General features: G+C 33.8%; 1 protein-coding gene across 3 annotated transcripts; it reads right to left on the reverse strand.

Annotated features, from left to right (window-relative positions):
- Nucleotides 1–1,023: 1,023 nt before the first annotated feature.
- On the reverse strand, nt 1,024–24,258 carry LOC117334051 (N-alpha-acetyltransferase 35, NatC auxiliary subunit-like). Of its 3 annotated transcripts, XM_033893478.1 has the most exons (21): nt 24,175–24,258; nt 16,100–16,247; nt 15,392–15,506; nt 15,183–15,257; nt 14,014–14,181; nt 13,782–13,892; nt 13,200–13,250; nt 12,184–12,267; nt 11,854–11,889; nt 10,714–10,831; nt 9,988–10,166; nt 9,441–9,500; nt 8,728–8,834; nt 7,479–7,644; nt 6,953–7,131; nt 6,183–6,268; nt 5,377–5,495; nt 4,871–5,011; nt 2,875–2,997; nt 1,920–2,000; nt 1,024–1,235 (listed from the first exon to the last, which is right to left on the reverse strand). In XM_033893478.1, the coding sequence occupies exons 2-21, from the start codon at nt 16,219–16,221 to the stop codon at nt 1,176–1,178; spliced, it is 2,181 nt and encodes a 726-aa protein (XP_033749369.1). In that variant the 5' UTR covers nt 16,222–16,247; nt 24,175–24,258; the 3' UTR covers nt 1,024–1,175. The 3 variants fall into 3 exon arrangements, with proteins under 3 accessions (XP_033749369.1, XP_033749370.1, XP_033749371.1); XM_033893479.1 differs by lacking the exon at nt 11,854–11,889; XM_033893480.1 differs by lacking the exons at nt 15,183–15,257; nt 15,392–15,506; nt 16,100–16,247; nt 24,175–24,258 and adding an exon at nt 14,599–14,637.
- Between the last annotated feature and the right edge of the window lie 716 nt (nt 24,259–24,974).

Below are 24,974 nucleotides of genomic sequence, written 5' to 3' on the forward strand. Positions count from 1 at the left end.
GTAGAAACATCTTGCATATTTTTACAATAACCATGTCGTTGATACAGGTTTACGATAGAAAATGTACCTGCTGAGATTAGAAATCGCCAGGTTCAAAGCCACTCAATTTAAACGATATGGCCACATTATCTACAAAGTAGCAGTGACTGATTTTGATATAACATGATATTCCAGGGGTTGGGGACACCGAAAGTGAACGTAACATAGCATGAAGGTGTTGCACAGAGGCTGAAAGTCGACCAATTATTTTTGTAACGTTGCCAAGGATTTTTCATCGTCTTTCCCATTTTGCTATATTAGTGCACGTTGAGGGACTTATCTGTTCTATATATTTTAGGCACCAACCATTTAACTTTAGGGGGATTTTTTATTTTTTTTTAAATTGAACGATAACAATCCCAGGCCCCTTATGGTGCCTTACATAAGACCACTTGTCCGCATCAAAACATTTAGTATATATATACATTGTATATACAAATGTATATGAATTGAATGGATTTTCAGCTGTGTGTTTTTCACTGTGCTGAGAACAGTTGATGACAGTGGGCTGATCGGTACATTTATAATTTGTATTTGTTATTAACTGACGATAACATAACTGTTGTAAGGTGAAAGATTGGCACAGATATTACATATACATACAGTAATCTGATGATGGTGGGCTAAAAATCATTTTTAATTCAAGATTTTGGTAAACCTGTATGCCGAATTTGTATCACTATGATAGCAAGCTTCTGGTCAAATATCCTAACTCCAGCTGCAGTGATTTGAAATGCACAAGTAATTTTTTGGATATTTCTGTTCCTTTATATACATGATATATATATAATGATCCATTTCAAAGTATGCTATAAACATTTCCCCCCAACTTCAGGCTTCATCCAAGGAACTTCTTAAAATCATAAGGTTATTCTCTGTCAAAATGTTTGTATTAAGTTTTTATACTTTTGCCAAGAAGAGACATATGATGGATGATGGATGCTGATACATCCCAGGTGAGTTAAAATAACATGTTTTAACACATTTTGGTACCTTTATATATTGTTTATTTTCAAATCACAATTTAAAAAGTCTTTTTAATTATCTTAATAAATATCACTTAGTCCTAAAACTATAGAACTTCTTTAACAGCATCACACCCAGAACTTTTCGATTGCACTACAATCCTCACATTCTCACGTCAGCTTCATCACAGGGTATACTTTGTGTTGGCTAAAATCAAAGTCAGGAGGCTCCTGCAATATACAGGTCAATAAAAATATTAAAATTTATGTTTTTTCATAATCAATCATACATTAATAACTACTTAATTATACACTTACGTCATATTTTTATCACTTTACCTCCAAGATTTGCATAAATGGAGACCAATGTGGCATGGTTTTTAGAGACAACTTTGTCCATAATATTCTATGCGCAAAGGAGACCTGGAGAAGATTTACACAGCATTTCTCTGTTATACAGTAGACTATGGAGAATTTGAGAAGAATTTTACAGTATTTCGCTGTTATCTACACTATGGAGAATTTGAGAAGATTTATATGGAATTTACTGTTTTCTAAACTATGGAGTTTTTGAGAAGATTTCTACAGCATTTTTTCTGTTAATATCTAAGACTATGGAGATTTTGAGAAGATTCATAATAGATTTTTCTGTTATCTAGACTATGGAGAATTTGAGAAGATTTATATAGAACTTTTCTGTTATTTAGACTATATGGAGAAATTGAGAAGATTTTTCTTTAAATGAATAATTGAGCAATAAGATTTGATGAACAACAGTGAAACTATATTGGGTAGACTTGGTAAAATTTCTCGAAATAAATATTAAGATATATATATCAGTACATACTGACACTGTACCCCCATTCCTCACCAGAAATATACCCTGGTAATTGACTAACAGGAGAGGAAACTTACATTACTATCTTTTTTGTGACCTCCCATCAACAGCTTCATCACCACGAAGTTGGTCTTGGCTACTTTGATCAGTGTCTGAATCTATGAACAAAAAGTACATCCAGCTCTAAATACACAACGTTTGAAATGAAACATCATCTTATTTGTTTCAACACCAGTAAAAAGAGTACAGCAGGATGGAACAATACATGGACATCCAATACCAATGTGACATACATTCCTTCATCAAAATGCATAAAAGGTAAGGAATTAAAAAAAAAAGTTAAATCTAAATATATAAATTGGCAATGTTTTGCCTATTGGATAAATAAGATTTATATCGTGTACTTGAGTGAATTAATTTGTGTTACTCAACCTGGTATAAATTGTATGGAAGCTAAAAAAGTTAAGGCACAATGTAGACATAGAGGACAGGGATATTCCAATCAAATTTTAATCATTTTGCTAGAATTTTTCAAAATATTGATTTAGTGGGAGAGGAAGGAACAACTAGAATATACATATCCCCAATGCATATCCTATAGATATAATTATTAAGTGATGTGTTAATGCCTTTCAACACTTGCACCAAAAACTTTTTGTCAGCATAAAAAGTCCCAAAATATTTCACAAAAAAATCTTGCTTGACTAATGCAGGAAAAAGAATAACCTTTCAGGGACCCTAGTACCAATATGCCTTTCAACACTTGCACCAAAATGTTGATATTAGAAAACCAATGTCAACCCCTGCATGACAACATTAGCTCTCTCTCTTCTCCGAAGAGCTAATAATACAATGAAAACTAACAGTATTCAAAAGATGAATCGCTTTACAATAAGATTATTAGTAATATACATAGTTATAGTACATTGTTAGAAGTTGTGAGCTATAGATGTCTTATTCCACCAGGCCAGCCTTAAACAAATCAGTGGTGTGGCTGAACTAAGCAGTATCTACAATAGTAATTGTGCCTACCTCTTCATTGGTAGATGACAGGCTCTCCAGAAGGGCCTTGGCTTGATGAAAACATTTACATGAAGCATTATACAAACTCTGGGCTGAGGCTTCTGGCTCATACCGCTTCAAGTCTGACATTTCCTGAAACACAGATAGGTTAGGTAAAGATTTTTTTTGTTCTTTTAAAAAATTCAACTTATCATAAGGAAAATCAATTTGACGATGGTCTGATATATAGAGGATATCTAACAGTATCTTTAGTAATACCAAATATATTTCACTCGTGGGGCTAATATTTTGATATTTTTCACAAGTGTGAAGCATGAGTGAAAAATATCAAAATATTAGCCCCATGAGTGAAATATATTTGGTATTACTGAAGATACTGTTAGGTATTCTATTTATATCATTTTATAGCAAAATATACTGAGGCAGCCCAATCTCTCCCAGAATTCATTGCAGCCCCTGTCAACAACTCACAAATGTACACCAAATTGTGACGTTATATATTCTATCTTGCATTATGACATCATAACATACGGAGAGCTATATGCAAATCTTAATATTCCCCATTGTCGTTTGTAAGCAGTGTTCTTATTGGTCAAATCACAAAAAGTGATATATTTCAATAGTGAAAAATATCACTTTTATAGGTTGAATAATTTTGGATATTTCACTGATAAAAATGTATTCAATTTATTTAACTAATAGATTGTTTTTTAATTTTTAATAAAAGTGTGGAAGTTGGCATGTGTTTAAGTGTTTGACCAAGACTTGGTGGACTGTGTGTAATAAGAGTATTACTTTCTGTATGAAAGTGGTGTGAATGTATTTAGTCACCTGTTTGAGTGTATACCTTGATTATTTATGGCTACCAGAACAAACCTCTTATTCAGAACTTTCACTTTCTATCTTCAACCTTTTAATTTCTTCAATAAACTCTCTGTTTATTGGCTAACACGTGCACCCTCCTTTGATTTCATTGGATTACTTGTTTATAAAACACACATTTTCCCGTACTTTCTTTACTGCTTATTGAAGCTCCATGACAGTATGACTCGCTTCTTACTTTCTCTGTATTTCCTTTACAGACTGGTGAGTGTGTTAGGTTGGTGTGTTGTCATCTAGGCTTGTACTGTCGGACGAAGCCTGTGAAGGCTGACCCTATGTCATGATATTTCAGTGTGTGCTTTGGCTAGTCCCTATATGGTAGCTGTACCTACATTGTATGATAGGGGCTATGTTTGCTGTACTGTAATGTTTTCTACTGTATTGTTAACTTTCCTCTATATTCTATAATAAAATAAAGTGTTATATGTGAGCTGTTTATTTCGGGCTATTCCAGGAAAACAAATATGGGACAGGGAGAAGGCATTTTGATAAATTACATGTGGTGGGTTGGGTTCAAATTAAAATCACATCTAAGGGCTGGTGGAGTTTGAAAGAAATTGATTCTGAGTGTATTTGATGTGTTTGAACCATTTTTACATCAAAACTACATATAAACCACGGTACTGTTCACAAAAATGTCAGGGAGGGTTATCAAAATTTTAAATTGCTTCTATAGGTGGGTCCCCTAATTTCAAATGCCTTCCGCCAGTCCCATATATGTTTTCCTGAACAGCCGTAACCTCACAGAACACTTAATAGGACCTGGGAATTGGTGTGACATAGACACTGACTTAGTCCTACTACAAAAGTAGACTACAGTATTTTTTCATAATTTCATATTGGCAAAGGTACGTTTATTGAGCAGACAGTTATCATACAGGAGATAATATTATCATATTTTTATTATTTTATGATCTACAGGAGAGGATGAGTGCTGTACACCAAACTGACAAGAAAACAACTTGTAATTCGGTAGCTATCATTTCTAATTTATGTATTTTAACAGTATTAGGATAAAATATTCCAGTTATCAATGGTTTTCATATTTACATTTAAATACATACAGAGGCATCCAATGAAAGGCTAGTTTATACATGTTACCAGATTACACTATAGAGTTTACCTTGTACTGGGCGTAGTGTATATACGGAGGTGTGGAAACCGCTGTGAAGGGAAGGAAGCGATGGGAATACTGCACCTCCTCACTGTCAAACTCAAAGGATGGGTACACCAACTTACCATCCAGTTTTAACCCCAGAACTGCCTGTAACATTGTAGATATAAACATGTTTACACTAAGTTTAAACATAATTTGAAAGACCTAACGATACAAATGCACCAACAGGAAACATCAGTTTCTTTTGGTTGTAATATTGCACCTTAACAAGTTATAAACCAAGATTCATTCCTGTTGGCCCAGATGGAAAAAACATTCTAGGGTTCTGTATCTGACAGGTTTGTCTGACTTTGTCTGCCACAAGGTGAACTGCCCTCATCTCTTACAGGGCGAGCTTTCCTCGTCTCTTACAGTGAATCTGCCCTTGTCTGACACAGAGTATATGGCCTTCCCTGCCAATGGGTTATCTGCCCTTATCTGTTACATGGTTATCTACCCTTGTCTGTCCTTACCTTATAGTACCCTCCGAACATATGCTGTTCTGCCTGAGCCATACTAATTTCTCTGTTCAGTGTCTTAGTCCTCTTTTTCTTCTTGTTCTTTTTGTTGTTTCGTCCTTTTTGCTGATTGTCTACAAACATCACGATTTCAAGAGAACAAATAATTTGAAAATTGATGAATTACATTATAAGCATAACAAAAAGACACTATCATCAATATACACTGCTCTGACAGTAAACAAATCTAAATAAGATGTACAATAATGTAGTACACAATATTAATGTGAATGATACACAACAAAGACTTAAATACATGGATGTACTACCATTCAAACAAAATGCATAAAACAATTCCAGTCATGACTCACAAGTAGTAATTTTAGTGGTGTAAAATGTAAACAATACAATTTTAGGAGAGCAGACCATGCTTCACAACTAATACAAGTTTATCCCATATATAGAACTTCAATTTACCAAGAACAAGACAAATATTCTGAACTTTATAATTATTCAATACACTGAATATTAGTAACTGAAGTCTGAAATTTAGTTATTAAGGTAACCACATAGATTGTATCATGAAATTTTCTAAATACATGTACATGTACTTCCAAAACATGAAAGAAATGTCCAGCTCATGTAATACAATACTTACTTTCAAGATAATATACATCCCATGTTATACCTTAATTACTTTCAATACATAATAATGTCCTTTTAACTGTTACAAAAGGAAATGGAAAAGGAAAAGTGGAAATGACAATGACTTAACCTAAAAGTTCCATGGTCCGATTTTTATTCTGACCAAAAGAGTTTACCTGCTAAGGTTTCATGCTCCAAAAGAAAGTTGTCTGCCCGGTGAAGAGTATTTATTAACCAGGAATACAGCATTTCATAAAGATACCTACAAAAAGAATACAGGTAAGTTAGGTAAGTTACATGAGAATACAATATATTTTGACTCCTATTGAAAAAAATGTATACGAGTCAATATGACACTATGTATCAATACACTTGTATGTATACCAGTTTCTAAACTTCATATAGATTTCCTAAAAATATAATATGTAGGAATAACAAATTAATTGATAGCTAGGAGTGAATTCATACACATATGAAAACATTTACTACAATGGCACCATACAGAAGAGCAAGCCCCTACCCCTCGCAACCTACATTTGACCTTTGACCTATATTTACTCGAGACTCTCATTGTGAATCAGGTCCTTCATACCCGTATTGGTTCTCCTAATTATCATTTCTCTTATATAATATAATGTTGAACTTAATCATCCTAAATAACATAGTTTTTTCCAAATCATATTTTACCAAAAAAATTGACCTTGACCTTTGTCTCCTGCCTCTGAAAATCAGTAGGATTTATCTCCTCATAGAGAGACACAGATATGACAGGACTGATTTTTCTGAATTGATTCAATATTCCATGCAAGAACCATATTTTGCTATAAGACACATTGACTTTGATATTTATCCCATAGCTGTGAAAATCAACAAAATTCATCAACCAGACTGAGCGTAACAATATATATATGTGACCTACCAAAGTGACACAGTATACATAACGTACCAGAATATATAATGGTATTCATATGGTGCATACAACTCCAGTTCGAACCCTGACAGGAGATAACTGATCATAGCCTGTAGGGTATGGTAGAGTACCCAGTTCCCCAGACAGGCTAGGTGTTGTCTGTTGGGTTCTGTCTTAGTCAGCTGCTGGTGTAGGTAAGCATCCACTTTGTCAGCCTACAGATACAAATGTAACATTCTGGTTGACTAAGGTTTTCATAACCTTCTAATTAATTCTGCAACATCATAATATCTTGTGAGAAAAGAGGTAAGTTAAACAGGGCAAACACTCCTGGTTTTCAGCAGAAGCAAAAACGGAACTTGTTTCTAATTGATGTAATTTTTTTCAAACATTTCAGGAAACTTTCTATATAACTTTACCGAACCATATCTAAACAAGATGAACTTTTCAGTAAGTCTTACTTTTTATAGTTTAGCATTCTATTAGACTATAATACACAGGCACCACTTAACTGAAGATTAGTTAGTTCTACACAGGAACAGGGATATAATGTACAGATTACCTCCTCCTGAAGGGCTGAGAGGTCCTCCAATAGATGTCCCCACTTGTCACGTTGCCTGGCTCGGTTGTGGCCAGTTGTCTGTATAAGGGTACATATGGGACGCACAGCCTGCATGAACCAAGCGTCTACATAGGTTTTGGCTTGGGGGTTGTTGAACAGGGCAGATCTAAAGAAAATAATGTAAAAGTACTACCAAATTCAGGCATCTAAATTCTAAAAGGTTTACCTTTTTAATTATCATAACCTTAATAAGGTAGGTCCAGACTGTAAAGTGATATTTTGAGAAATCGATTCCTAATTATTTCAATTTTCAACACATAATAAACTCTTTTCATCTGCTGAAATGCTTTGGCAGACAATTTAAACTTCATTGGAAGATGTACAGACGGATACGAACACTTGAGACATCTGTGGAAATTTGTAAACTCATCATTCAGTTTTAACAATATAATAAATACTGATCATCATTCAGTTTTAACAATATAATAAATACCGTATTTGACCTAATAAGGGCGCAGGGCGCGGGTAATTGACAGTGGGGGCGCCCTTATTAAGATTAGTTATTCTGAAGTTTTATGAAACAGACTATACCTTATAGCAGAATACCCAAGGTTGTGGAAACGGTTAAATATTCAGTCATAAAAATATTCCTGATGAAGATATCTATTCATTATCATATATTAAGCTTAAACATCACTTGAATACTCCTGTAAACTTGTAAACCATGCCAGCTGATCTTTAGACCAGAGAACGTGTGTTCCACCATTTATGTTCAAATGGAACTCTTTTGTGTTCTATTTATAGAAACAGGTGATTTCCCAGATCATATTAGACATCGTTTTCTTTGACCTAATAATTGATTTACAATGTCTTTTACTAGCTTTCTGTTCTGAACAAAAGTTATTTATCAACAAGAATGAAGTCTTTACTTTATCTTCAAATAAAGATGGTAAGTTATTATTTACATGTGTGTTTAGTTTTGGGTGCTCTTTGCACTGACATGTCATCTGTAGTCTGTAGGAATACACAAAATGTGGCAAAAACATGTGTTCCAGTTACTTAATTTGCTGAAGAAAATTCAACACATAAAGTAGCAAAATATTTCACATGAATTATTACTTTTGAACACCATTTTGACACTCAATCAAAGATTTATTTCGTTGAAAAAAGGTAGGGGCGCCCTTATTAGGTCAAATACGGTATACATATCAATCAGTCAGGATACGACTTTGTCCTCTGATACACTTACTTTGAACTTAGAGCAGGAGGAGCTATAAAGCCTCTTATAGTTTCTTTGAGAAAGTCAACAATGGAATTCACTCCAAACACCCGCTTATTGGGAGGCAACAGCGTCAACTAAAGAGTAAGAAAATCATTAAATCTCTTTTTAATATGAAGACAAACAATAAGTAGGATTTATAAAGCCAAAATATCTGGATATTTTACTATTATAATAGAGAAACTAAAGGAAATGCATAATATAACATGAATACACTATTTCATTAAATCATTATAGAATTTCAATGACAACATCGATAAAACAGAAGGGTCACCAAATAGAAACACACCTCTGATGTAAAATGTCTTTCACTAATATTGAATGGTTGCCATAAACAATTTGAAATGCAATATAAGCAATATATACAAGATGTTGCCAAAATCATCAAAGCACCAACAGGAACTCAGAATGTTTTACTTTTATATAAGTATCAAAATATGTAGCTACAATTATTAGAGATATAACTACAGTATTGTACATCAAAAATATTATTTTTACCAAATCTGCTCCCTAATACTTCAGTTGATGATGCAGATGCAGTCTCATTATGAAAGGGGGAGGGTGATAAATTACAGAAAGTTACTGGATTTACAGGGATTTTAAATGAGCAATGACTTTCTGAACACATAAACTTCTAATATTAGTCATCACTAGAATACAGGAGCATGATTTTATAAACCTACCTGTAGTATTGATCTTGACAAAACACACGGGGAGGTCTTGCTGAAGTCCTTAAATGTGTCCTAAAATTACAAAAAGAAAAAAGAAATTGGTAACAAATCTACATGTACAACCATGTAATATTTCAAAATGAGTTTTTAAAGCTTTTGCATTGTAATTTTTACCCTCAGTAATACATGACATTGTTTTAAATGTATCCATTTTATATGATTGTATACAGGTAAATTTGAAATGAAAACATTAAATAAATACATATCTTGGACATTTTAAAGCACTCAAACCAAAAACACTTCTACGTTTCTGTAAACCAACAGAAACACCCCAGACAATTGAAATCTAACCCTAATTCTAAAACTCATTGTTCATTAAGAAACTCATCGTTGTAGATCAATAAAGAAGCTGACAGTTTTATTCTATAATAAAATACAGATTGTGCCTCTACCAAGTAGCTATTCAGTTCTATAATATATCCCTACTGTCCTGACTTGATTCTCTAGACGAGACACAAAGGTACGTCTAAATGAGATACTATCTGTAGTCCTGACTCACCAGCACTGTGTGTAGTGATGACATTTGTGGGACTGTTGTGACCACCATGAGACGGCTGAGGAGGGTCTCCATGTAATCCAAGGCTGCCTCCCGACTCTTAATGATGGTGTACCGTGGGAATGTGGGCGGCAGCAGCCTCTGGTTTACCAAGGGTTCAAACCCCATAATGGTAGGGTAGTCTTCATGATAAAAACCATAGTATTAGTACTGGTTATGACATCAATGGTTGAAATAAGTGTTTGGCAGCTTAAGAATCTTAACCCAAGGTTTGAGTTCCTCGTCTCAATCCCATGGTGGTGAATGATTATTTTTTTCTCTTACCCTGTTTACCCTCGTATGTATCTAATATTGCCATTACATCAATGCAAGACAATGTTGAAGTGACATGGTTGAAGTGTCAACGTGACGTCATTGTATTGTCACTGTGACATCATACTATTGATGAGAACATTCAATGAGCATGTGAAACATGTCTCAACCCTAGGGTGAGAAAAGAAAATCTCACACTGGTAAAATTGTGGATAGCCCTGTTCAGGGTAAGAGAAAAAGAAATCCCCAAACCTCCAGGATGATATTCTTGATCGTCCAACCCTTGGCAGAGCCCCAGGTCAGATAACCTAGAACATCATCCCTCTGGTTGGAGCTCCATCTATCATACCTTCAAGGAGATGATTCTGTTAATCAGGAGAACTGTTCAAACTTACAGACTTAATAAATAATACTGACCATTTTTACTAAGCTCTCTCTTCTCTGGTTGTACACCAATAGACAGTGTGTCACGGATAGTGGGGATCAGTTCCTGTAGCTGTACAATTATCTTTTGGGACTGGGGAATTCCTTCACACTGAAAAATACAAACCATGGATCAGTTGGAAAACACAGGTAAAGATTGTCAGATTTCAATACAGAACGATTATGTACAGTTGTGTGATTGCACAATATGCCAAAAACACTGATTTCAAATAATGTATGATATCACCATTATGGAAGTGTGGGCAGTGTTGCAAACCTTTCTCGATATCAAATATCAGTTCATGACTCTTGAAAACAAGAGAGAATCATAACAAGGGTATGTGAAAATATCATTCGCATCAATTTTTTTTATCTTTTCCACTTGTCATCACAGGTGATATTACAATAGTTAAATCACAAGTGATAAACAATGGTTTATATGTTTTAAAACTTACGACGTATTGTGGAACACTAAACGAAAAGGCATATCTGTTAACAGATTACAGCCATAATGATAAGGTGTTGATTGGTGATTAGTGAGTTCATCAGTGACCATATCAAATTATTTTTTTAAGTCTGTCCTTTGTTCTATCCCTTTCAGATCTCAGTGAACATGATGCCCTGTGTTGCACTACAAGAATAACCTCTATGTAGCTGGTTATAAATAGGGTAAATGTGTCATCCCACAACTGTACAAATATCAGAATTCACAGAATTATTTTTAAATTAATTTGCTGTCCACATAGGGTAAATGTGTCATTACACAACTGTATAAATATCAGAATTCACAGAAATATTTTGATACATACGTATTAATTTTATCATCCTTTTATATAAATTATTATTTCAATATCTCTCAAATTTTTCATTGAAATTTCCAAAAATGCTGAATTGAGCATGCAAAAGTAGAAAAGTTTGTTTTAAAATTGAAATCAAATCGTATTTCCACATAAATTAATAGTTGCATGGTAATGACAGGAAAATTGTCCAGTAAGATTACAAAACTGCGATGGCATCCTGAACAGGTAAAAGGCCTTTAACTATAATTTCCAATCAAATACTGTATAACAACAGTAAACAAACTGGGACTAATAAAATAACATTGTAACAAGGTATGAACACTCTCGTACTTACAGTCAGCACAGCTCGTCCCATAATGAAATCCTCCATCTAAACACAATTTGATGAACATAACAAAATCGGCCAAGTGGCTTCCACGGGAAGGTGTTTTAAATCTAATTCCAATTAATTTTCCAAGATTCTAGTGTGACTGATTTATTTCGTCTGTGTATTCACTACTAGAAGGTATCACATACGTTTGGATACACAGCCTGTGGACTTTATAAGGATACACAGTTGATCATCCTTTACACCTTCGAAGACTACATTTTATCTCTACTGAACTCTTGTCTGCGCGGATGATAGTATTGTGTTTACTAAGAAGATGGAGTAATGCCTTCTTACCTTCTCTTTACTAAATGACAGTAGCATGGCATAAAACAGGCGATGGAACTTGACTCTGGAGAACAAGGTACTAGTCTGGAAGTGCTGAAATTAAAATAGCAACATTCACATATCAGTTGAACAGATTTCAAGAGGAAAAAAATATGAAAATAAAAGCAAAGTGAGTGGGGTGATCACAGAGATACACTGGTAACACCCATCTCTCTCATCATTAAAAAAAATATCTGTGCTTGGGTTCAGGAGATATCAAGTGTATGTCTAGCAAGTGGTCTAAGTCCAGCCTTTGACTCTTAACCTTGACCAATGACCACCAAAACCTAATTAGGTGTAGAATTCCATGCTGTGATGTTAGGGATTCAAGAGATGTGTTGTACACAAGTTTTCTATGAATTCTAAATGTGGTCAGGTCAAGAATGACCTTTGACCTCTTACCTTGACTGATGAACACTCAAATCTAATCAGGTGTAGAACTAGATGCTGTGATGAAATGGTGTGAATATGAAGTAGATCTGTCCTGGGGTTAATGAGATATCATGTACACAAGCTTTTTTATTTTAAAAGTGGCCAAGTGTGATCTTTTACCTTTAATTTTGACCAATGACCACCAACATATAATTAGGTGTAGAGCTTGATGGTATGATGCTACAATAAGACTATGAACTAAATCTGCACAGGGGTTCATGAGGTATCATGCACATAAGCTTTCTTATTTCAAAAAGTGGTCAAGTGGGATTTCTGACCTTTAACCTCGACAAATGAATACCAAATTATATCAAAGTATAGACCTTGAAGGTATAATGCTATAGTTCGAATATGAGCTAGATCTGTCTGGGGTTCATGAGGTATCTATCATGTACACAATGCTATCATAGATAGACACACGCACACACAGATACAAGTGATTACTATAATAATTTATTATAGTGTGGTGCGTGTTTAATAATGATATGTATATACTGAAGTAATGATATTTAATGGGATAATGAATTGTTCCCCCGTATCTAAAGAGTAGTTACCTCCCTTTCTGTGTCTGCATCTCTTTCTTCACCTTGTTTACTCCTGGTTGTCTGCAATTCAAATGATATACTTTTTATACCATTCTAATTCTTTTGAGTTCACTGATAGACACTCATAATAATTTACAAGTTCAATATTTTTTTTTCTGAAATATACAAATAATAATTACATGAAATATTAACCAACAAGGCTTTGGATTCCACGATGTTCTGCAGATATCACATATGCCACCCGAGGATTCTCTGCCTTTCACGTACGTATTTCATACTTCTTTTTCCTGAGACACCAATGACAGAAATAATTTGTCATACAAATAGATAATTATCTCACATTACAGTTCTGTTTTCCTTTTGATTATGTTACCTACCATCAGTTCTGTACATCATTACATTATATTCTGAATCTTAATCCGTGTGAAATATATTGTACTGATAATTATCTTACATTACAATATAATGGTAGTATTGCATGTGTTGTTTAAAGAGTACATCAACAATTGCAATCAAGAAATTAAACATCATACGCTGACAGTACAAACACTTAAAACATTGCTTTAGACAGAATATCACTGAAATCAGTACCTTGAGCGTTCTGTGTAGATCATCTTCTAACTCCTTCATCATACCGGTCACCCGTATATCGGTAACATCTCCTGCCATCTTAAACCCATATGTCATTGTCTGGAAGTCTTCCTATAAACCAAAATCGAATTTTAGGCTTAGCTCATATTCTATACCAGGAACTGATAACTTCATATTTAATATTATGAAAAACACATTTTCAATTATAAATGTAAAATGATTTCAGACGAACCTCTTCAAAAACACCAGCTCTGTTAACACGGTCCCGTATGTGGTCGACGATTTTAAGTGTACAAAGGCTGAATGCCTTAAGGCAGCGGTCCTCTATTACATATGGGTTGTGTAGGTACAGGTTGGTGAACACAGTCTGTGCCAGGGAATGACCTTCCAGCCATGTCACCTTAAAAGTTACAAAACAACAGTGTCATATTTATATAAATTACACATACATACTTCGATAGCTAATAAAGGTGCTCATTCTGTGGTATACCAGCATTTGTATCAGATTTGTTTTTGTTTACATACAGTAAGTGTGATACAAAATTATACTTACCATGCACGCCAGTGTGGCATCTATAATACTATAATTATACTTACTATGCACGCCAGTGTGGCATCCATAATACTATCATCATACTTACAATGCACGCCAGTGTGGCATCCATAATGCTATAATGATACTTGCCATGCACGCCAGTGTGGCATCCATAATACTATAATTATACTTACCATGCATGCCAGTGTGGCATCCATAATACTATAATTATACTTACCATGCATGCCAGTGTGGCATCCATAATACTATAATTATACTTACCATGCACGCCAGTGTGGCATCCATAATACTATAATTATACTTACCATGCACGCCAGTGTGGCATCCATAATACTATAATTATACTTACCATGCACGCCAGTGTGGCATCCATAATACTGTAATCATACTTACCATGCATGCATGCCAGTGTGGCATTCATAATACTATAATTATACTTACCATGCACGCCAGTGTGGCATCCATAATACTATAATTATACTTACCATGCACGGCAGTGTGGCATCCATAATACTATAATTATACTTACCATGCACGCCAGTGTGGCATCCATAATACTGTAATCATACTTATCATGCATGCATGCCAGTATGGCATTCATAATACTATAATTATACTTACCATGCACGCCAGTGTGGCATCCATAATACTATAATTATACTTACCATGCACGCCAGTGTGGCATCCATAATACTATAATTATACTTACCATGCACGCCAGTGTGGCATCCATAATACTGTAATCATACTTACCATGCATGCATGCCAGTGTGGCATTCATAATACTATAATTATACTTACCATGCACGCCAGTGTGGCATCCATAATACTATAATTATACTTACCATGCACGCCAGTGTGGCATCCATAATACCGATCAGTTCTGGTATACTGAGGTCTTTGATCTTCAACTCTCCTGACTGTATAAACAATAATAATATTGTATAAGTCTTCATTTCCTTGATCAGACCATCATTTATTGTGCATTATAAATGTCAATTATCTGCGAAAACAACTTCAAATTCTTAGTGAAACAAACATTTAATAAACTTACTTCTGTACCCTCGGAGAAATTTAAAACTTTCCTTTGGATTTGATTACACAGCATACCAGCATCCATCTTTGGGTCCATCATTTCTATAGCAGACATGGCTTCAAACAATCCAAATCTGTAGTTTTGAAAAAACAGACAACCGAATATTTAATTAATCTCAACATCTTATTTCAACTTTATCATTCTGTAAGAATGTCGCTTTGTAAGGATATCAACATTTTATCTTGATACATGTAAATCTGTACAAGCTGTAATCAATCCATTCTCAGTGTAAGGCTAAGTTGTTTTACAAAAGTCACCGACAACAAACAGACAGCAGGAAATCTTGATATGTTATCCTATGATATGGATGATTACACATGTATTAGCTGATAGATAGCATGATCCTACACATGTATATTTTTAACAGACACTGAAGATAGCTATTTTTCCTGTGAATGGAAAGTATAACAAATCCAACCATTAGTATTATGAATATCTGCATCAGTAAATTATGGCTGATGGTCTATAAAGATATCTGGCATTGATTACTTCTGCCAATAAATATTTTACATACATGTTTTATTTCCTGTTAAATATTATACAATAAGTTCAAATTCCTTCTGGAATGTCTTGGACTCGATATCACAGATCATTGCTGTAAGCTCCAAGGATTTTCTATGCAATTAACTCACTATAATTAATATGTTAACAATACTAAATTCTTACGTGGAGTCATGTAAGAGTTCTCCCAGTTGAAGGTCTGAAGCAGCCTCCACAAACTCTGAAGTGATATCTACCCAGTTATAGGTTGGTCTGTTATCCATGGTTGCTTCTTCCTTTGTCTCCATGAAGGTCTTTAGTTATAGCAGCTTCTCTGTACAACCAAAACAAACATAAAAATACAATAGAAGGTCAAGCATGCAGGATTTTAAAGGAAAGAAGTAGTTTTTGTATGTACATGTATTCAAAACACAAAATCAAGCTCTGAAAATGTCAATTGACGATTACAATAATTCTAGGAATTGCTTCCTTTTTGTTTAAAATGTCAGATTTTTCAAATATTAATCAGGATTTATAAGAACAAGAGGCCCAATGGGCCTGTATCGCTCACCTGCCTCTACAGCAACTTTGATGTTGATTGAGGTCATTTCTACAGATACTATGCTGATTGCTTCTTTATTCAAATATCATAGTAAGCTAGGTTTATTCATATTAATAAATTTTCTAGTCCTTCATTCCAGCATTCTATTGGCCTAATATCAGGTCTCGGAGGCTCTTGGCTATCGCAAAATTATTGTTTACAGAATTAAGCCGATTTCACCCGTGACCTTGAATGTAGGTCAAGGTCATTCATTTGAACAAACTTGGTAGCCCTTCACCCCAGCATGCTATAGGCCCAATATCAAGTCCTTGGGCCTCTTGGTTATTGAGAAGAAGTTGTTTGAAGATTATAGCCTATTTGACCCATGTGACCTTAAATGAAGGTCAATGTCATTTATTTGAACAAACTTTGCAGCCCTTCACCCCAGCATGCTACAGGCCCAATGTTAAGTAACTGGGCCTCTTGGTTATTGAGAAGAAGTCGTTTGAAGATTATAGCTTATTTGACTCATGTGACCTTGAATGAAGGTCAAGGTCATTTATTTGAACACACTTTGTAGCCCTTCACCCCAGCATGCTACAGGCCCAATGTCAAGTCCCTGGGCCTCTTGGTTATTGAGAAGAAGTTGTTTGAAGATTATAGCCTATTTGACACATGTGACCTTGAATGAAGGTCAAGGTCATTTATTTGAACAAACTTTGTAGCCCTTCACCCCACCATGCTACAGGTCCAATATCAAGTCTCTGGACCTCTTGGTTATTGAGAAGTTGTTGTTTAAATGAAAAAGTTGACGCCGGACGACGGACGCCGCACCACGGCATAAGCCTTCGGGCAGGTGAGCTAACAAAATGAGATTTATTCATTGAGTCATTATTGAGAAAAAAAGTAATATCAATATTCCAATATTCGGGTCCGAGACCGGTGTACACGAAATCACGGGGACCCCATACAACTATGTACAGTATTTACTATTAAAACCCGGCCTGCTACACAGTGCACATGGAATTTATTCACTTCAGCTTTGACAAGAAGTTTTGGAGAAAAGTGTACGTGGTTCACAATAAGGTAGTTATATTAACTTGATGTAATCTCGCTACGCCGCCGTTACTAAAAGATGGAGACAGTTTCCAATTCCTGTATGAACGTCCATGAAAAAGTTCAGTTTTCAGTGATTTGAGCTATTTTTAGAGACAAATTAAAGCTTTTCCTTGCACAAAAGTTGGTGGTTTTCCCAACCTGTTTATCACTATAACACCTGTCATTTGTCTGTGTATACAATTCACAATATGTGTCTCTGACTTCACTCTGTAATGAGAGGATGCTTTGGGAGTTTCAGCGCCTCCTTCCAAATCCAAACATGTTCCCAACCTGATCATGCATATGCTTGGACTTCACCGACACCGGTGCATTCCGTATATATATGCATTCGTCCGATCTGATTTTGGGGCTTGACTTTTTACTCAAATACACTCAAATATACTCAAATACACTCAAATACACAAAAAAATACTCAAATACAAATAAAATTCACTTCTATAACATCAATTTGTATGTGATGTGATTATTGATTTGTAAATATTACGACATAAGGCCTGATAAAAAACAAAACCAAACCAACAACTTTGCAAGGGAGGTAACTCCTTTTCCTATACAACCTACCATACCTATTGAAAACATCAGTCTGGTTTTCTTTAATGTTTTTTAAGGCCTGACTCTTTCCTACAAATATATTTGATTATTATTATTTTTTAAGGATCTTAGTCTGCCTGTCTCTTTCTACTAAATATATAAAATATAACATGTATTATTGTTACTCAATCAAAATACTCTAGATTTCAATACATAAACCATAAAATGCTATGTATGCAAAGAATAATTTACTCATGCACAAATATTTTTTTTAGTTGAGTAAATAGACTTTTTGTCAGGTTATAGTCACTTTCAGCATTAAACAGAATCATCATGGATTAAAGGAAAAGTTTCCGTTCGTCCTTGTCCGTGTCACTATACTCAAAATATAACAATACATGTACTAATGACTGTGTTCAATGCACTATTGTTCACGTGTTTTATTGTATAGATTTTAATTCCCCTTATCTCTCTATATATATCTGTGTAAATTTATTTGTGCTTATCATATCTATTCCGATGCCGATGGCAAAAGATAATCAAATTTCCAGGAGGCATCAGAAGCGAACGGAGAGAGCTAACCATGGCACAGGATGTGATGAACTTTAGAAACAGCAGAGTGTTTTGATAAGTGAAAAGTTTGAACTTCGTCTCTCTCTCTCTCTCTCTCTTTCTCTCTCTCTAATATGTAAATATATGTCATCTTGTAAAAATAAATGTATTATATGTATGTAAAATTATATAGGGAAAGTGTTTAATATAAGTTTGATAACTTGTGCCCAATTCCCATGTATAAATTAAGATACAATAAAATATGTTTAAATCAAAATGTGTTTTATCATTTTCTCTTGCATTAATGACAAGATTTTTATTAGAATGAACGAAAACATTTGTCCAGTCTCATCTATTTTCATGGCATATTGTAGCACAATTTTCCTCTGTAAATTATTTAGATTGAAATTTTCTTCAGATCTGATGGGCAAATTTCCTTCTTCTATTTCAAATTAGTTATAGGTTTTTGTCCAACTTTGGTCTGAGCTGTCTTTGAGCCATGTAAAGCCGCCAATTTAAGGAAATTAATTATGACTTCATATAATGTGTTCTGTGACCTATGGAGCCCTTAGTGTTGAGCCCAATAGGAAAAAATCCTTAAGATTTTCCTTTAATGTAGGAATGACATGGTTTTTCTTAATCAGGTCCATACAGGTGCCCTATAGTAATCACTCTGTCTGTTTGTTTGTTTGTCTGCCCATCCACAATAGTTCCTTAACTTTCATACTTATTGATCATGGCCAACTCCTGACCAAGACAAAGCTAGGTCACTTTGGGTGAGAGGTCAGGGTCATTTGGATCAAAAGGTGAAGGACAATGTAGATCTTTGACAATAATTCTGTCTGTTTGTGGGAAGGAAAAAGCTAACGTGTGTTTTATAGTATACTGTATTTATATTTCCATTAGCACAGAAAACTGTGATTATAACTGATAAAATGAATACTTTAAAGTCCTTCCAGTCAAATCTAAAGCAGGTCAGCATTTTCTAAAGCCTAAGTTGAGTATAGGCTACACGTTCTTCAAATGTATAGTTTCATATAAAATATGAAATTCCAAAAATAGAATGAAACCTTTAAACATTTTTATAATTTTTGTAGAGACCAGTAGTCTTTCCCATATTTTCCAGTCCTTATTAAAGAAGTTCAGATGATTTCCCCTTTTACTGGTTGCAATATCTTGGAGTGTGGTATGTTTCTTTGATGTAATTTTTCAAAGCTGATAAAGACAGACTCTTTTCCTGGCACAGGGCTCGAACTTAAAGGTAGCCCGATAGTCTGGGACTAGTAGATTTTCTACCCGGGCTAGTGGTTTGAAATTCCGGTAGCCAAACGGACTAGTGGAAATCTTGTAGAACTTTATTTGATTAAAATGTTGTGGCATCTTGTGTTATATATGTATTTTCATCAAAATCAAACAATACTTCCCATTTCCTTTTTCCAGTAGATTCTATATTATTTTTACACAGACAGTTATAAAATTAACTTGCTCCTCTTTTCTGTTTGAAAAAAAAATCTAAGTTGGCAGGTATGTAAGATAGTTTTATGAATTCAGTGGAGATATCTTCTTTGGAAAAATTCTTTTTTATAGCACTTTTGACACTTTGATAAGTGAGAAAGTTAGTATGAATATTGAATTTCTCCATTAATTCTGTATAGCTGTAAAATCTACCATTGCTATTTTCTTTGACTATAATTTGTTTTATATAAATCCTTTTCTATACCAATCTATATAAAAAATGCTCTTATTTTTATTGTTACTAAAATAAAAGATTGTAAATGTTTCATTTTCAGATCGCTTTCACTACAATTCTTAATAATTACATCTCTTTTTATCTTGTCTGATGAACTTTTCCATAAGAAATAATAAATTTCTGAATTCAGTCTCTTAATGAATATCACCAGGATTTGGTAAAGTAATAAAAAGATGATTTAACAACTTTATGAACAGATGATTTAACAACTTTATGAACAGATGATTTTTGCAAATATATATACATGTGTATACATGTTATAAGTATATTGAGGCAAAATGCAACCTCTCAAATAAAATTGAATAAAATTCATGTATTGCATTTTTTGTTTTTTTTTGCTTTTAGTTTGTTTTTAGATGATATGCCTACTTCACACAGAAAAAAAATCATCTAAATATATAAATGTACACATATATATTAATATACAATCCTGGTGTATTTCTGTTTTTGATAGGAAATTAAAAGTTAAAACAAAGATATGCGTTAAGCCTTTACCTAATTATGGAAAACGTTAAACATACATGTTTAGTGCACTTGAAGTAGAATCCTTGAAGTTTACTTATAAGAAGTAAAACCATCTTATGGACCATACTATTCAATCATATCATCACAGAGTAAATTTTGAAATTTTGAAGCCCATATGAATCAACACCTGATGGTCTTAACTTATTTCTCCTTGAACTGTTTAAGGGTCTCCATAGAATCTATATGAAATATTTTGCTTGTATTATGCCTCTTTTATCAGTTTAATGTTGTTTTTGTTTCTTTTTTATGTTAACAAATTTTGGGATATTGTGGTATACTATATATAAATTAAGGTTTAAATTATTATGAGTTTATCACATATATTCTTATTTTGGCAAAATGTGCTATAATTGTAGAGAGCATATGTTCTTAACATTGCTCATGTTATATTTTAATGTAATTATGATATATTTGATGTACTTAATATTAATTGCGCGAGGTGCAAAAGAAGAGTAACAAGCTGAGTCCCTGATACAATATTTTTAATTCATACTCATCTTTAAACTTGAGTTTTTATACTGCTGTTAAATGACCAGTTTAAGATAGTTCATTTTATATCTGGTTTAATTAGGTCTTAGGAAATTAAATCTTCAGTATATCTCACAGGTAAAAATTGGAGGTTATAGGACCCCCCTCCCCCTCACCCATCTCTCTCCACCTGCTAACACAGGTGTGACACCCTTTCATTACCTGGACAGTTCAGTTATAGCCTTAGGGGGACTCTTTCAATACACTGGTCAATTAGTGTAAGTTACACAGGCGTGTCAATCATGTCCCCAGGTGTGAAAAATTGCTCTACAAATATTGTAGAAATAACATCCATATCTGTGAAAGTAATGAGGGGGGTGGAGTAATTTATAAAATTTAACTAAAATATGGTAAATTAATATTGTCCAGTAAATAAAACCAAACAATATATCACACAGAAACTTGATCTTATTAAGTAGTAAACCATGGCCATATTATAATGCTCATAATCTAATTACTCATCACCAAGTTAAGGTAATAACATAAATTGAAGTTATACAACACAACTAATATGACTTTCAACATTCTTACATATAATAGTTGTTGTATGTTTTAAGTATTTATTTATATAAAAAATGAAAATCTATATTATGGAATGAAGATTTTTTGCCATCATCAGATGGAAGTACATCAACAATTCCTATTTATCTTTTAGTCTGATCAGGAAAACAAAATGGCTTTAAGCCAGCCAGCCAGCCCACCATCAGTTTCAACAGTTTAATCTGTTATTGATACATTTCCAAAAGTTTTTCTTAAGATCTTAGACTTCAAATTTAGGTTTCCAATATAATCAAATGAATAATAAGTAATAGGGAAAAGAAGGGAAAAGTAGAAAAGAGATCAATCTCAATGGCAGACACCAAGATCCCCTGGAAACTCTTGCTATACAGCTGATGGTTTATGATTATTTCTGATGATTTTTTTTAGAATGGATATTATTCATCAGTCTGATCTTAAACAATGATGAAATCCTGCTAAAGTTACACGGATATGTTGATTTCATTTGGAAGTTAATTCTAATAATCCACCTATTGCTCTTGAGATATAATCTAAATTTGATATCATTCATTCTAAAGTTGGTCACATATCTCTTTATACTACAGGTATTTTACAGTAATAATTATATTCATATGTAATGCTATCCACTCAGTGATTGAGATTACAGTAGACTACACTCGCTTTGTGGATATTGACAACTTGGTTATCATATTAACATACTACATGTAATTTAATTTTAAAGTTATAACTGAAATTTTATGACAGCATGGCACAAAATATCATCTGGAAACTTCTTAACAGTTTATCGAAAAATTATTACGGAAAATATTAATTCATTGCCTTGACTTCAATTTTCAATGAATTAATTACTCAAAGATTGAAATATGGATTTGTGAGGGGGAAAAAAATCAATAAAAATGAATTATTTTACATAATACCACAAATTTGACAACAATTTTATACAGAGAATCAAATACAGTATAGAAATTCTTGTATTAAATATTAATTATAGCTATCTAGTATGAGTATTTTTGCATTTGTGAGTAGATAATCCGGATTTCAGTTTTCCTGCTCCTTTTTATTTTATTCGCGCCCAATGCGTAAACAAAAATTGGGTCGTGAATGGGGTAGGCCTATTTTGATTATCATTTTAAAATACTTCTTGAGAAAATAAATAAAAAATATTTTACATGTGACTTCTATATATACAAAAGAATATTATTTTGGGTCCATTATATCATAAAAATATTCATTTCAGGTCCGTTATCGACCATTTCGACAATTCAACTCTGACGGCAATGGGGTCGTAAATCGGATATTTTGACAATTATTTCAAAATACTTCTAGTGAAAATTAATTTAAGATATTTGACATATGACCTCTACAGACACCAAAGAATACCATATTGAGTCCATTCTCTTATGAAAATATCGATTTCGGGTCCATTATCGGCCATTTCTGTAATTCAACTCGGACGACAATCGGACCGTGAATCGCGAATTATTAAAACATTGATTTAAACTACTTCTCGGTCAAATAAACCACTAATGTTTTGCATATGATACAGTTGAGCATTTCAGAACAAATATTTGGCTCTGTTCTCTGAAAATAATGCTAATTTAAGCCCCATTTCCCAACGTTTTGATAATTCCAAGTCAATTTCAGTAAAGCCTAAATATCCCAACCGATCCGGGTATCATAGTTCGCAAGATCGTAGCCTGATCGCTTATTAACGACCATGTTACGCACAAAATAAGGTTATATGTGTGAAATACATTTGTATTTGAGTATATTTTTGTGTATTTGAGTATATTTTATGTGTATTTGAGTATATTTGAGTGTATTTGAGTATATTTGAGTGTATTTGAGTAAAAAGTCAAGCCGCTGATTTTGCATGGCGTTTGATAATGGCATATGTATGTTACAGAAAAATTCTCAAAAAGACTTCAGCAACGAATTCCTAGGAGTCAAAAATATCTCCCTTGACACTCATTACTCCCTGGTTACTCATTAGGTGCATCTTGTAGCTGAAGTAGACTAGTGAGTCCTTAGGATCGAACTGATGAGTGAAGACATTATGGAAGAGTAAAAAATTGACACATTAAAGTGGAAGTTTACAAAATACTTGACGCACTAATTATAAACCAGTAATGAATACTTGCGTCACTTAAGCTCAACAATGAATAATTTGTAAATATGTTAAAAGTAATGACTAACACTATATTTTCACTCCAATGTTCAATCAGTCTTCTCCTGTTGTCCTCTGTCAGCCATGATGTTAACTACGAGCTAAACGTGGATATCGAATGTGATTGGATGAAACGTATAATATTATTTCCCGCCAAAATATAGATGATGACTCTGATTTCAATTCATTTTCAACTTCATTTTTAGTGAAGAAGAAAACTACAATTTGCAATTCAAAAAAATGTTTACTGTAATCTGTTAAGTAGATCTGTTTTGCCTTCTTTTATATATTTTTTTCCCTGGTGTGGCCAGAGACATATATACAGAGAGATTGGCAGCTCTCTATTTGCCCTTGTGTTTACATAGTGGCCCCTGACCTTCCCACAATCCTTTGCGGTCGCTCGGTTCAGTCCTCACTAGACGCCATATTGGAGAAAACTTGAAAACCAGACACATAATTATCGATAATTTCTATTTGAAATCATCACCAAGATCCAATTATGTGCGTTAATTTTATTAATATCAAAGTGCAGAAGTGTCATCAATATGAAATATATCACAATTTGCTGTCCAAGTGTTTGTATTTTGAGTATGAAAGTCAAGCACAACGCAGGAAAGATCGGCGGGAATCTCCAATTTTCGAAAAGTCCCTATGGGGTTTTCGAGAATACGGATAAATGACAACAATGTGCATGATAATCAAGACCACATTCCATAAGTATGATTGTTTTTGGTTAATGTGGTAACTTTTGTAGTGGCCTAGATAAAACGATGTGCTTTTTGTGTGCGTTTAAAATTGACGATGTTTTGGTCGGACGTAATGGCTGCTT

This window comes from Pecten maximus, chromosome 9, assembly GCF_902652985.1.
Source record: "Pecten maximus chromosome 9, xPecMax1.1, whole genome shotgun sequence".
Classification (NCBI taxonomy): domain Eukaryota; kingdom Metazoa; phylum Mollusca; class Bivalvia; order Pectinida; family Pectinidae; genus Pecten; species Pecten maximus.

Bases quoted from the DNA above. Each gene is read 5' to 3' on its own strand.
- LOC117334051 (XM_033893478.1), bottom strand. From the start codon at position 16,221: ATGGAGACAAAGGAAGAAGCAACCATGGATAACAGACCAACCTATAAC. The intron at 15,258-15,391 runs GTAAGTTTATTA...TTGTTTATACAG, and splicing joins ATTTCTCCGAGGGTACAGAA to TCAGGAGAGTTGAAGATCAA. The intron at 5,012-5,376 runs GTAAGGACAGAC...ACAATGTTACAG, and splicing joins TGTTCGGAGGGTACTATAAG to GCAGTTCTGGGGTTAAAACT.